The sequence below is a fragment of the Leguminivora glycinivorella genome, chromosome 4 (assembly GCF_023078275.1).
Source record: "Leguminivora glycinivorella isolate SPB_JAAS2020 chromosome 4, LegGlyc_1.1, whole genome shotgun sequence".
NCBI lineage: Eukaryota > Metazoa > Arthropoda > Insecta > Lepidoptera > Tortricidae > Leguminivora > Leguminivora glycinivorella.
In genome coordinates this window covers 20654096-20669728 of record NC_062974.1, presented here as the reverse complement: position 1 = coordinate 20669728, position 15633 = coordinate 20654096, and the positions used below count along the sequence as shown (strand labels likewise).

At 35.1% G+C, this 15633-nt stretch overlaps 1 protein-coding gene across 1 annotated transcript; it reads left to right on the top strand.

Moving 5' to 3' along the window:
* Nucleotides 1-1790: 1790 nt before the first annotated feature.
* On the top strand, nucleotides 1791-14659 carry LOC125225387. The gene is made up of 2 exons (XM_048129085.1): nucleotides 1791-1948; nucleotides 13810-14659. Exons 1-2 carry the CDS (start codon nucleotides 1900-1902, stop codon nucleotides 14145-14147), a joined length of 387 nt encoding a protein of 128 aa, XP_047985042.1. The 5' UTR covers nucleotides 1791-1899; the 3' UTR covers nucleotides 14148-14659.
* The last annotated feature ends 974 nt before the right edge of the window (nucleotides 14660-15633 follow it).

Genomic DNA, 15633 nt, shown 5'->3' with positions numbered 1-15633 from the left:
CTCTACTCACAAAAGGCGGCAATGTTCAATAGAAAAGCATAAACAATTCAAGGGCTATTACGGCTATTATGCACAGTCACTATGGTTGGGCAGATATATGACTACAGCTTTTAGTATTTTTGAATTGTTGCTTGTGTAAAATGCTACAGTACGGCAGACACTAAAACACAATGTCCTTAGTCATTTACAGTAAATACCTACGTCGTATTATTTATATTAAATTGACCTACATATGTGTTTTAAAAGAAATAAACATTTTTCATTTTATTTTCATATGCTAGGTCAGGGTCAATAACAGTGCCATGATTTGTGTAAATAGACATTTAATTAATTACCTAATATACACAATCTAATAATAGTGGACTAATTGCATTATTACGCTAAGGTTATCAATTAAAGTAATTATAAATATGCAGACTAGACTAAGTCAACAACCTAATTTTATTGCGTCTGCTGCAAAAATAATTGACCTAGGATACATTCTCGATAACGTGATCCTGATGAAACCAGAACCAAGCCGCTCCGACCACTCTTGCCATCTGATCTGAGCTACAACGACAATAAGTTCAAAGTGTTCAAACTACGGACTTCACAATCAAAGAGTCTGTTGAGGATCACACGAATTGGCTATAACATTTATTCTATTGTGGCGCAATATTGCCTACAACCAAAGGATAGTGTTAGATTTTTCTAGTCTGAAATGAAAGTAGCGAATGGAAACTTTAAAAGCATGCAAGTCGTTATCCGCATTTGATTACCATAAACTAAATTCTAACTCAGAATTTATATAGCCTGCTAAGATTTAAATATCCGTGAGAGCTACCTAATTATAAAACAAATTGCATTTAAACATATTTTGATAACGTAATGTTTTGATCGTTGCATTCTCGTATGTAATTTATGTAGTATCAAAAAGCTTAAGCCACCCTCTAAGGTGTCATGAAGAAAGTTCATTGACAATATTTAGATTCGGATGTTAACACTTGTTATAGAATATTCTGGTCTCTAATGCCTATTACATCAGTCATATAAATCATATGACATAGGTAATTCAGACAGTCTAGACGATCTCCCGCGGCTCGTAGCTCGTGATTCGTGATCATATGACTGCAATTGTGCCCATCAGGAAGCTGCCACTATTCTGATGCACCTAGCTTACCAACTGGGTGATGAGCTGGCCAACGGCGATTTGAATAAGGAAAAGTATGAAAATATATATTTAAGTAGGTAATTACTTATCATTTATTTTTACGTGTTCATATGTTGGCACATTATTTTAAAAGGAATCTTTGGCTTAAATTTCCGCGCTAACTAAATGCGAGCAGTTTACGTAGGTATACCTAATAGCAGGATAGAGATATGCTTAAATAACTATTGGTTATAGAAAACAGATTGACCAACCATGTCGAGTTATGAAGAAATTATTAAAAATATCATTTAAAAACTGAGAATTTAAACAGAAGAAAAAGGAATGGTCAAGGAAAGCTTACAGCTTAAATCAACATCCCGTCGTATCAGGATGTCAAAGAGATGGCATTGGATATACGATGATGATACTGATGATAAGGTAAATGGGTTTGAGTATCTTACAGAGAAACTTATATATTAAGCATCTACAAACAAGTACTTCTTATCAGTGGAAATTTACATGAGATTGAAACTGGATGTAAACACCATACAAGTACTTAGCTGGCTTGTAACTTTCAATAATAAAATTAACATGTACCCCTTTCCATTAAAAGTAATATTCCCAGTACAGATTAGCCCGAGCGGGAAGGGGGCACCGAGGGCGGCGCAGGTTTTGCCGCTTTTAACCCGGCCGGCGGCGCGGGCGCACCATTCCGCCGCTCGCCGCCGCCCGCGCTGCCCACTCGCTAGTAATTAACTAAATAGATCACGATGTACAAGTCCTTGGTGTTGCTGTGTGTTGTTTACTGTGTTGTTGTGGGTGAGTCCTTGATCTAGTTATGATTGATTCTATAGTTTATTATATAATTATTTTTATTCGGGTTTATAATGGTAAGTGGCGAATAGGGAAAATAAAAAGAAGAAAGTTTTCTGAATATATAGCAAAAAAATGTTAATTGAATTTAAGTAGAAATTCGATTTAATTTATATCATAATTTTGTGTGTTTAATTAATTGTGTAACGGTTTAAAGATAACTCTGACTGGCTGCTAAAATATTTAACTCCAACTTTTTTTGTTCTCAACATTCATGTTCAATTGATCAAAGTCATTGGATCCATAGGAAGGATGCTCCCAAAGTTACCACATCGATTAAAATACTTTGTGCCTTAACCGGCACAATTAAGCAAAGTGCTGAAACAAAAACTAGTTGACACGGTAATTAATGGCCAATAATAATTTATTCGGCAATGAATCACGAGCGTGGATCTCTTGCGCATCTTTTCCGCGATCGTGCCCCTAGATCAACCTTATCAGAAAAAACTTAAAACACTGCCCAACAATTCAATCAGTCCCGATGTTGAGTAAAAAATTAATTGTTTATTGAATATGCTGGTGAGCTACCTACCCAGTCATTTTTGTTTCATTTTGTTGAATAAACATGATTTTGTTACAAAAAATATATGACTAAGTACAAATGAGATTTGATACAATAACATCATCAATCTGAACAATATATCAATTTGATTGAAAAAAATCGTTCCTTTTAAATCGATGAATCTGACTCGGATAGACTTGAGTCATAACTGAACAAGTTAATATTAACCTCTAAATGTCATATCGAGGAACCGGATTTATTCAACATGCATGAAAGTAATTGGCAGTAACCTAGTCTCACTTACCTACTCATAGGTCAATGTGCTCTTAAGTTATATCGCGATGCTGGCGCATCCCAACCAATTTTGAAGCCCGTTATCTTTAAACAAGCCAAAATAAATAAAAAAACGTCGGTCATCAAAAAGCGCTTAAAACTGCCTTTGGTGAGGTGCTTTCAAACCAGTGGACGAATATATTGTAGTAGAATATTTTTGGCGCAGTTCGTTGAAAATTAGATCGATCAGTGTTAGTGCGTTTTCACATTATCCGATCCGATATCGGATGTCGGAAGGATTTCAAAGGGAAACATCAAAGATGGCGGCCTCAATGTATGGGATATCGGTCCTACGTCCGATATCGGATCGGATAATGTGAAAACGCACTTAAGAATCATTAAATGATTTATAGCCCTTGAACTTAAAATCATATCGCCCTGCGAAATCTAAAGCGGGCTCATCGGTTCCGAGTAAGAGCATGAACTCATCGGTGCCCAAAAGTATCACGTCATTGAATTAAAACCAAAAAAAGTTAATTGGCACGACTTCAACCTGCTACGTTTCTAACCAATCGTATCCGTGTAACTATACCCAATTTTATTCATAGCTGGGAAGCTTTGACGGGCTGTTGTACTAAGGTAGTAGAGCCGTAGGCAGGGTTTCATCACGGGTCGACAGTAGGTCAGCTACTGTAAACATAAAACATATTATAATACCTAAACTAACGCGACCTAAGTATAAGATGCACAGGGACAATTTCGACTGGGAGGTGAAAATCGTCTCATAGAGCCCATCAAAAATTTCCAAAAACGGCGTTATTGATTATGGCGCAAAAAAAGATGTGGTACCTATTCAAAATTGGTGACAATTAGCCAAAAAAACTAAACGGTCCGACACAGAATATTTCATTGTTATAGATTCTCAAATTTCGTTACTTACTATTATTAAGTTTTAAAGGAGGAAACAGTCAAGAGCGGAACCTCGATTTTTAAGATATTTTGCAATATCGTTTAACTGAGTTAATAGACATTTTTTTTGATAAGTCTAGTTAATAACACTACTATATTTAAAAAGAATTCCCAAATTGAAATTTCCATTTTAACATTTTCGCTCTTGTAGCGTCCTAAGTAACTCTGGCCGCTCTGGCGTACTGGGTGTATAGTGTAGAGCGAAGTTATTTGTTGGGACTGGAATTTTATAATGACGTAAAAACCGCGATCAACCCGTTCCCGGCGGGACGGGCCGCTGGACAGCGGACGATGACTTCCTTCGACTTACTTCGATACTATTGCTTATTAAATTAGTTTGCCACTTGTACATTTTGAGTAGTTCTTGATAAATTAATTTTAGCCAACATGTTAACCAAAGTGAAGTAGAGACATGTGCAAAAAAAGAAGTCACATAAAAATGACTGGAAAGTCACTAGTATTAGGTATTTAAAGCAAGACCTCAACATAACTAATTTGAAATATAATGAACGTTAACGTATGTTTTTTAAGCTTATATGATCGTGATAATCATTTTTCCTTACGAATTCTATTCTGATATAATTGTGTCAGATCAGATCCATGTCAAATAAAAGAACCGCGCATAAAAATCATACGCAGGCAAAAGCTGTAAATTGTGTACAACTTGAGCTTGAGCTTTCAACTACGCATATAGAACGACAGCAATATGTATATTAGTAACGACGTACCTACTTAACTGGCACTTAAAAGAAAAGTGACATGATAGATACCTACATGAACTTGACAGACAGACTTATTTGGCCAGCTCGCTTACCCAGTTTCTCAATCAAGTACTGATCTACTAGGTACTAGATTACTGCGCCTGCGTTTCTCTAATTTATGTATACAATTACTTACTGCTGCAATTTCACCTGCCAATCCGATAGCTGATTATTTAGAATGTATTTGTACAACTTTATCTAGCAGACCTTTAATTTGTGAAGTTGTTCGAAAACACTAGACCCTAAACGAGTTTCTGATGTTGCCTGAGATCATGAGGATGTGTTGCTGTTGGGTAACATTTCTAGTGCTGCAAGGGTACATAGGCTACGGTGACCGCTTACCATCAACAAATTCAAGAAGTCTCTGTTTTGTTACTTTTGTTTGCTACCGACGTAATATTAAAAAAATAAAGTAAATACAGATATCAAATATTTTCAAGACTTCCTGACTCTTTGTTTTGCTTTCATCTCTCCATATCACAGACTTTAGCGTTTTTCCTTAACTTATCTAATTACGCGTGATATTAAAATAGTACGCAAAAAGTGATAATTAATTGACCGCGTTGTAAAGGTTAAAGTTGGTGTTTATTTATAGTGTACACGCGAGCCTGCAATGTATTCAGCCACAAGTCATCTGCTACCATGATAACATTGATAACACGATCCGAGGTCTTGTACTAGATATAATGCAATTACATGAACCTAACATAATAACATATTAAACCTTATTTAAGGCCGTTTAGATTTTAACCCAGCAAAAGTACAGATGTCTAAAAGAGCTTACTAATCGCTAAAAATCTTTAGTTTAGATGTAGACAAATACCTTAACAGATAAAATTTTATAGGTATATGACTCATTAGAGACCAACTGTGATGTTTAGCTTAAGAGCATTTTCAGAATTTGGGACACCCCAATTAGCGTAAGTTGTTAACAAAAATTAACTCACTGTCAGTTTTGTGACGATAATTATTAAGCATGAAATTTCTAAAAAAATATGGTTTTTGAGTTAATTACATAAACTTTATGCGATGATCTACATTCAGAATGTGAAAAAAGTAAATTTTTAGACAAATTTTATGCTTAATTGTCGTCACAAAACTGACAGCGAGTTAATTTTTGTAAACAACTTACGCTAATTGGGGTGTCCCAAATTCTAAAAATGCCCTTAAAATAAGTTAAAATGACGTAAAGCGCATCCGAAATAATAATAAGTACCTACATTACATATGTTTATTTCTCTTATCACCCAAATAAATGTTCTTACCAGAATTTTAAATCAGTGCCATCGGTTTCATAACAGGTACTAGGTATAGGTAGATAGTAATTAAGTGAATAATAATTAATTTCAATGTTAATCCAACAATGTTAATTTTTTCAACTAATGTGTATGGTATTTACTTACTTTGTAAGTATTTACGTATATAGTTATTTCGCTAAGTTAAATAATATTTGAAATCCAAGATCATTGAGGCTTTGATCTTGGCACCTTCAGTTTGACGTTTGACCGTTACTATAAAAAAAATGCAAAGGCGACGCACTTGAACTTTAAGTACTCACCGTATTTAACTTACCACACTATTAGTGAGGCCACAGTAAGTCGAATACTAGCAATATATTAACTTGAAAGTCATTGCTTGACTAAGAAATTTACGATATACGAGCGTCGCAACTGGCAAAAATGAATTGGTCAATTTACAAATGACAAGCAGCATAAAGAATTGAAAATGGAATTCAAGTTAATTCGGTCAGAGTATTAGCTGAATAGGTACATTTCTATATGTCACGCGATATTTCTTCAATTAGCTTACTTCATGGTAAAATCGCCCGCAGATTTACCCCGCTGTACCTTAAGCGTTTAATAAGGAAGGAAAGTGATGTATAGTGAGCACACACTGCATCCTTCATTATTTTTTTCTAATTCTCCATACTTGGCTACAAAGTTACTTTTAAATATAAAACTGCATGAACATGTGTGTGATGTTTATATATTGTGCAACTGTCAGCCACACACGATGGTCAATCAAAAATCAGAGAGCCGCGGTCATTGCCTTGCACTCGGCGCTAACTAGCTTTACTGTTACCTGCAATTTAACACCTTTCTGTTATATGGCCGGTGCATCCGAGATAGACAAAAGAACATACATAGGAGATTAAATTGATATAAAAACACTGCCGTGGCAAATGCCGGAAAAAAATGATAGGTCGGAAGGTTCTAATCTCATGGTATCTAACTACCTACCTACATGGATGTGATGATCTTTTGGAAATGCTGTACCTCTATTCAGCAGGATGATTTTTTAAAGATGAGCTAAACTTTGCATAGGGACTTTTGAAGTCATAAATGTCATAATGAACAACTTTTACTATGAGACCAATGCTGAAATCACAATATTTTAGACATATTTTTATAAACATTTAAAGCGTCTTGTAAATAAATAAAAAATATCTCCGCGCATAATTTATATTCTTAGGTACTTACACAGTTTCCTAATGGGTCGATTAGCCATAGATTAGGTATTCTAATTTAACCACTCATTGAATTATGACAGAACAAATGAATAGGAAGCGTAATTATCAATAACATTTCACGTTAAACGTTTTTTTTTTCTTTTATGATGCCAAGGCTTAATCCAACAAATACTTGCCATGCAGTAAGCTAAAAATTACACGAACAAATCAAGAATGGTTCATAGATAAAGCTTAAACTTCAAATGAGCGTACCATTTTGCAACCCGATCGATGTAAGTATTACCTCCTATTACGAGTAGCACAGCAATTCCCGTCAACTTTGTACAAAAATTAAGGGAAAAGTTAAATTTGTTTTTATTAATTCCTATTTTGTTACCAAGATTTTGTTGATGAATTGAGATTTTATTAAGTTTTATTTCGTCATTAAGGTTCTCTAGTATCTATATTTTCTTAATTATAACAATTATCCTGTATAATTCTTACGAAAGTCGAATTATATTACTAAATGTTGGTAACAAAATAGGATCAATTAAAATTTGCTGACGTGGCATTGTACAAAGTTGACGGGAATTGCTGAGCAACAAAAATTGTAATACCTTCTTGTCACGAAAGAAAAAGAAACCAAGGCCAGAATGGAATCACCGTCCTCAGCAGTCGATGCCTCGGCCACCTGAATGACAGCAGATGGGTCGATTTTTTCATTATATAATAGTTATTTGTTATACAAGGGGGCAAAGTTGTATTTTAACGCCGAGTGTTGAAAAACGAGCAAGTGAAAGGATTCTATAGTTGAACCACGAGCGAAGCGAGTGGTTCGAGAATAGAATTCTGAACTTGCGAGTTTTTTAACACACGAGAAGTAGAATACATTTGCACCCGAGTGTAACACAAAACTTTTCCCCTCACTATAGCGAGGAAACTACAACGCAAAAAATGCGTTTATCACTGCTTCCAGTAGTTCCACAGGTGGTAAATCATCTTTATTACTAGATTCACCTACTTTTATCAATTTTAAAGCAGTTAATTTGACTTTATTCAAGGTCAAATTACTTTACCCACTAGTGGATAAAATGCGTTATTACCCGCTGGTATTAAAGGACAAAACACGTGTTTCCGAGCTCGGCTGCCCTATGCAGAAATCAAGTATCTGCTTTTTGCCAAATTTTACAGTAGAGCGAAAAAACGATTTTGTTTTATTTTTCCTGATTATATGCTTATTAATTAATTTATAGCCTTTTAAACAGACGAACTTTATTATGCTAGATATCATTAATAGTGTACTATAATTTTTTCTTCAAAATGATTAGCACAATCATTTTAAAATACAAAAACAGCTTTCTGCGTAGAATGCGATAAGAAAATTTTAAAGCTTTTCTACAAGAAAGCAAGTATCTTGAACTGTTTTCATTTAGCTTTGGTAGGCTTGTTATTTTTAACTGTATCTAAAACAAAAACTACAGAACGGATTTTTATGCGGTTTTCACCAATAAATAAAATGATTCTGCGGAAAGGTTTTGATATATAATTTGTTGAGATCTTGTTTGAATTGGTTGAAATATGTCAATTTTTGCTAATCAAGTCGGACAAAATTCTGCTGGCTGAGAGCTTTAATCGAAAACGCTGCCCAAACTGTTTGAGCTGTATCAAAACAATGTATCGCGAATTTAAATAGATATCATACACGAAAGAAAAAACGACAAGGCCCACTGGTGGCCGAGCCGGGAATCGAACCCGGGTCTTCAGCTTACGCGGCTAACGTCTTCACCACTAGACCACCCGCCCGCCGTGGTACCCGACGAAATTTCTCTAGTGTATGTTATCTCTGATAAGGCTAGGCGCCTTTTGACCAACTCTAAGGGCGAGCAATTAGTGCTTGCACCTCCCATACGAATCCTTTGCAGGATTACGATATAGCGAGAGAGATGGTGCTGCCATCTATACAACTAGAAATAAATAAAATAAAAATAAAAAAAAATTAAATTTATAATTTATATATAGTAGTGTGACTACTTGAAAAAAGAACAAATCAAAAAATATTCAATAAAATAATTTGATTTGTTCCCTAGTTGAATGTATCGCGAAATTGTGTATCTTTCATAGACATACAAAAAAGTCAGTAATAGCATATGTCTATCTTTTAAGGATAAATTACTATAACCATTTTTATGATAGCCCCGTGCGCAGCCGACAATGTATACATTTTAGATAGATGCCTTTAATGTAGTGTATGTCATGCTTGTGTAAATTAGGTTTTAATATAAATGCAATATTGGAGTAATACACGGAAAAGAAGCTCTGGTGTGTGTTTGAATGCAAGTTGTCTTAAGATTATAGGTTTAAGAGGTTTATCTGTCACGAAGAGTTCAAAAATACTCCTGAATCTTAATCAAGTACTTACGTTGTAGGAGACTATTTAAATAATAAAAAAACCTCGAAAGCGATTTCCCGTGGAACGCACAATATTAATTAAGTACAGTAGATAGGTGCCTAAATACTCGAAGACAGAAAAAAATAATGAAAGTTATAGTCTTCCTTAATTATAATAATAGGGAACTTGACTGTAGTTAAAATAAAATATTTTATACCATGCACGAAATAAAGCATCAGAATTATGAGATTAACATGGACATCAGTTATTTTTAAATCCAATTTCTATTTAATAAGCCAGGTAGAAATATATGTATAAAGTTACTGAGTTGACCGTGACGTCACTCAATTCAATGTCATATAAATTCCATATTAGCAAGTCTTTCAAATTCGTTTTGACAGTTCTTAAAAAGAAGCTGATTTGACTACGAGGCTAGTAGCCTATTTATCAACTAACCAACATGCAATAATTATGTAAACGTATGTTCGTTAAGTATGTGTATTTTCGTATTTTGTATAAAAGAAGTTACATATTAAATAAGACAAGTTCCTTGTGCTTTTACTGTTTACATCTGGTTGTTTTTTAATACTAAGACAATTTCTACCCGAAACCCAAATTAATACATGTATTAGTAATCACAAGATTTTGACATCATAACAAAATGATAGACGCCAAAGTCAAGTAACTTCGCAATGAATATCAATAGTTCTACGCTGAAGTCAAGTAACTTATCAATAAATATCAATATTTCTACGCTGAAGTCAAGTAACTTCGCAATCAATGTCAATATTTCAACTCTGAAGTCAAGTAACTTAGCCATCTAATATGAACTGCAAGTATCTTTCGCAAGATACTCGATTTCAAGATAGAAATAGGGTAGATACTTGACTTTAGCGTAGAATACCCCGTTAAAAAAAGATACTTGAATTTTTTAAAGTTCTGTATTTTGAAAAATATACATTATAAAAATTTCAAAAAAATACTAAAATATGTATTTTGAAAAAATGAATCGAATGATGTAAAAAAACCATTTTTTGGAAAATTTTGAGATACTTGATTTCTGCGTAGGGCAGCCGAGCTAGTGAGGGGAAAAAATATTTAAAAGTCTGCCCACGCCTTTTAAAACAGTCTTTTTCTTACCCCCATTTGGATCATATCAGGCGATTCGTAAGTTGCACTCATGCGTGCTTTAAGATTTTATTGACAACGAAACTGTTTGAGCACAAGAGAATTTGACCCACTGCTCCGCATCCATCAGATGAAAGTAACTGTACCAGAGTACTTGCGGTATTATGCCGGTGTACAAATATTAATGTTATCTTAATGCCTCAGGCTATGCTAAATCTGTCATCGCTAGAGGCAAATGTATGTAGCGCAGTTTTTGTTAGTCAAATGCTCTTAGTTGGAGGGTAATCCTCATTGGATACTAATTTTCACCCAGCCGCCTACAGACTAAGCCCCTCCATCCAGTGAAGTGTTTCTGGGTGTGTAGGTACTAGTTTATATGATCCGGGGCAAAGTGAATCCCGCGGCGCAAAACCTAAACATGAATGAAAAAAAGCGTTTTGATTTGTTTAAGAGACAATTTATGAAACCAATTTAAACATTCTACGAATGTACAAAACTCTCTTCAGGAGGGCGATTTTTGAATCTCGCATACGGGATTTTGTCACTAAAATACCGGGTAAAAAAACGGTGACTTGCTTATTATTTTCAGTGACAATTTTCTGAACTCGAATGCGTGAGACTCAAAAATCGGCCCGCTGTAACATTGCAAGTCGGCTCTCCTCACAGACTTCCGCTTGCATGTTTATTTTACTGCAATAAACAAGCTTTCTAACTTGCTAACATATATTATCATCTTTAGTTATCTGTTAATGTCTGTTCGTAAAGTCCTTGTTGTTACGACGGCCATATATCTGAAAGTAGAGTCGTAAAATTGATGTAGAGTCGTATTTCGCTACTTGCACCGTGCACTTGTAGTTCGAGATTGTCCATAAGGCAGATTGCTTTTACACGGTAAATTTTCTACCTTTAAAGTAGGTACATACAATAAGATGTGAATTTTCAAGTTTTATACCGGCCATTATTTCAGTACTTATAGAATGAATGGACCTAATCTCAGTTCAGGCTTACTTGTCCAATATAGTAAACAAACACTGCTGGAAAACATTATCTCACTTTTCTCTGGAATTACACATTAACCATCACTAAAATGTTATTATACACTTAAATAAACTCACAAAGTATTGAAATCAATAAACTGTTCTTCATATAAACAAGTTTAAAGGTAAGGAAATAGCATAATCTTACTACGGATGTCTCTCTCGCACATTAGTTGTCAGAAGTGTATGGGGATTTAAAAGTTTACTAAAGTAGCCGAAGCATTTCTTTCGGAAAACCTACATTTCGATGTAGCACAATTGTAGCCTTACCAGCTATATGCACTAACGTCTTTATTACAAAGTCAGGGTTGAAAGGGCGGTGAGTTGATGGATTGGAGACTCAGGATTTTGAGCTGAGAGGAGGAATCAGGATATTGTGTGACGTAAAATTGAAAATCCTCTGATGACATCAGCAGCAAAATTATCGTTAATATATCATTTTATCGACACTTCCAATCACTAGTAATTGTCTTTGACCATATTTGACGTTTCGTTTGTTTACTAAGTATATTCGACAAGTAAGCCTGAACTGACTATACCTACCCTTTGAAAGTTCTAAATATTTAAAAAAAAATCTTATATCAATATTAATCAGTCAGTTACGGCTTGGTTACGGCCCAATGTTAAATAAAAATTCCCATAGAAAGCTATTAGACTTATATTGACCGGGATATAGACCGTGATTACCTTTTTGATTTTTGTCGAGCTCCCGATATTTCGACGCAGTTGCACGGTCTATATCCCGGTCAATATAAGTCTAATGAAAATAACCGTGAATCATTCAAAACTCTTATCATAGAAAGCTATGTTCTATGAAAATTTTAAAGGGATAAATTCCTACGGCGGTAACATACCTAATGTTTTACGAGTAAATGTGTCTCATAGATGAGAACTCAACACTACATAAACGTCGAGTAAAACGTCAACAACTAGCCTGCTCAAATACCTAGAAAGTGAGTAGAAAGGTTCTACATGAACTCCCTTTACACCTAAATGTGCCTAAACCGACTAGGTACATATTTGAAAACTTTGTAACATGGCTTCCATTCCAAAGTTCCATTACAAAATGCCTCTATGGACCTAAAATCCGGACGCGTCCGACTGCGAATCTTAGCATCACTCTTACTTAGCTTAAGTTACTTATTTAAAGAGTTTAGCTCCCCATATGCCGATAGTCGCAGATTACTCACTAATAGATAGAGCATAGTAATACAACTCCCCTGCTTAATATTCGTAAACATTTTACCTAAAACCTGCTTCATTTATATGAGTTAATTAATTGTTACACTTACCAAAATTGTATAACCAACCAAATTCAAAAGGTAATTTTAAACCGTGTTAGTCGAGAACCCTCAATTTTTTTTAAATTTTGTAACATTGTTAACTTTTTAACAAATAAAGTTTAACGACAGTAGATAGCTACAGACACATAATTAGTAGCTAAATATTAGCTTCATGCGGAATCTACGCATAACGCATCATTGCCAATAGTCCATCCAATAAGTCAGAGGTGAACGACCGCGGTAACGAGCGAGCGTTCAAGCAGGCTATTATCTATGAGCGAAATGCATGTTGTGTCTGTCTAAAGCTGCTATTACTGCGATATCGCTGGACTTTACTTCCTCGGTGACGCGTGACGTAGGATCATGAGTTATGATACGAGGCTTAAGTTCAAAGTGAGAGCAAAGTCTGGCAAGTACGTCAGTGACACTGTATGTAGGTTCACGGCGATAACTATCACTACTAATTTAATATTATAAATATGAAAGTATCTCTGTATGATACCACTTCACACAACCGCTTAAGCAAGCAAAATACATACATACGATATCCTTTATATTAAAGGCGCCTTCTTTGATAGTTTTCCTTTGGGATCGGATAACAAAACGGTCTAACGTTCATAGTCTGTTTATGTTAATTCTGAATCTGAAAGATTTAATTTAGTAACTGTAGGGTACCTACATTAGGAAGAGACTTTTAAGTGTGTACCAATGATATCTAACGGATACTCGTAATGCCAACGCAGTATGTCATCGTCAGAGTTTTTACGATATCCAAATGTTATAATTATGTTGTGAACTGAATATTCTCTCTTAACGTATAAGTTCATTCATAGCCTCATTCTCCCGACCATATTCAGTTTGAGCTATTGAAATTTAAACCAAGTTATTTCAGGAATATGCCATTGGGCAGGAGGAGGCTCGATATAAGAACATTATATTTGAGCCGGTCGCGATGGTACTTATACGCTATCTAATTGAAGTCAATCATGTCCTAATAAAATCTCTCTTCTTTCCAGAGGCCCGTCCAAAATGGCAGTTCCTCCCCCCAGTGCCGGGCTACGTGCCGGTCTACATCCGCACAGGCGACACTCCTCTCGAGGAGATCAACCCTGACTTAGCCGAGGCCTTCCACGCGCTGCCCGCCGGCCGCAGCGCCGGCAAGGAACTCGAGGCGGCCCCGGAGATGCCCGAAGTCGCCCCGGAAACACCCGAACTAGCCGACCAACCCGAGCTCCCTGAGCAACCCGAAAAGCCGAGTAAAGTTGACAACTCTCCTATCGACCATCGCCCCTATGAAAAGAAGAAGTCGAAGAAAGCGAGCTCGGAGATCGCGAAACCGATTGAGCGTAGATAAGCGTAGGGTTTATTAGTTTGTAAGAATTGCGACTGAGATTACTGTTTGTTTTATAAAAGTAAGAAAAGTGCACGTTTTTATTATTATTTTGGCCTCAGGGAAGCAAGTTAAACTAAAATATTATTCGCACGATAGGATTCACCAGTTCAAATTTTACTTAAACGTATGTACTTTTATAAAACAAATAAATATTCCTAAGCACACACTTGAAACTCCAGGTTGATAATGCGGTACTGGGACCACAAAACACAATACTCAAGATATTTGCTGATTTAAACCAAAAATTCGTATTTCAGTAATAAAATTTGTATGTAAATACGAGTTTTTTGCTTTTAACAGCAGATCAGTTAAATCCCAGAGTTAGATATACGTAAGATTTTTCCTTTATTTATTTCCTAAAACGTACTTAAGCGTGAAAATTTTGAATCAAAAACAACCGACGGCTTGCCGATTTTTATATAAGTTATGTTATGTTTATTTTTAATTTTGAAGAAATAAAGTTATTTATTTCAGTTTTAATTATTTTATTTGTTGAAATAAAAACATTAAAATAGGTACAAAAACTTAACATTTTACAAGAATGTTTGCTTGTAGATGTAGTGTAGAAGCAGACGAGACGGGCTGTGATTCACTTGTCGTGTTCATTCAGCCCAGTTCCCTGGGGTTGGAGCACGTTTGCTTACTCAATAGCAAGGATTTTATCGCCATCTATCATAACTGCACTGATGATGCCTACAAAATGTCTATTGAAGTGATATCATGGTATTAAAATAAAGAAATATGTCATTTGTTCTTATAAAAAATAAAAGAAGCAAAAATATTTGGGGAAAATATGATTTTGGCCACTTCCAGGCTGCGAAACAGCGCCATCTAGTTTTAAGCCTAAAAAGCCCATACATATCAGGGGTACGCTTTTTTGTATGGGCTTTGTCAGTCCCGTGTTATATCGTACTTCTTGCTCAATAGGTATCGAATCTACATATTATACTTCGATTCGACAAAATCAAATAGAAAATAAATACATTTATTTACTCATCGTAACAGTTCTTGGAAACTATTACTTGAGAATAAGAAAACAAATCATTGATCAAAGTTATTTAATGTCAAGGTGATTTATAATGATAAGAGGGAAGGATACCTTCATAGAAGATATATTAATTTACTTATTCTAGATTTACAATCACAGAATAAAAACCGGCCAAGAGCGTGTCGGGCCACGCTCAGTGTAGGGTTCCGTAGTTTTCTCAAAAACTACTGAACCTATCAAGTTCAAAACAATTTTCCTAGAAAGTCTTTATAAAGTTTTACTTTTGTGATTTTTTTCATATTTTTTAAACATATGGTTCAAAAGTTAGAGGGGGGGGCGCACTTTTTTTCCTTTAGGAGCGATTATTTCCGAAAATAGTAATATTATCAAAAAACGATCTTAGTAAACCCTTATTCATTTTTAAATACCTATCCAACAATATATCACACGTTGGGGTTG

Coding starts and splice junctions, on each gene's coding strand:
- LOC125225387 (XM_048129085.1), top strand. CDS start 1,900: ATGTACAAGTCCTTGGTGTTGCTGTGTGTTGTTTACTGTGTTGTTGTG. Junction 1,949..13,809: donor TGTTTACTGTGTTGTTGTGG/GTGAGTCCTTGA, acceptor TCTTCTTTCCAG/AGGCCCGTCCAAAATGGCAG.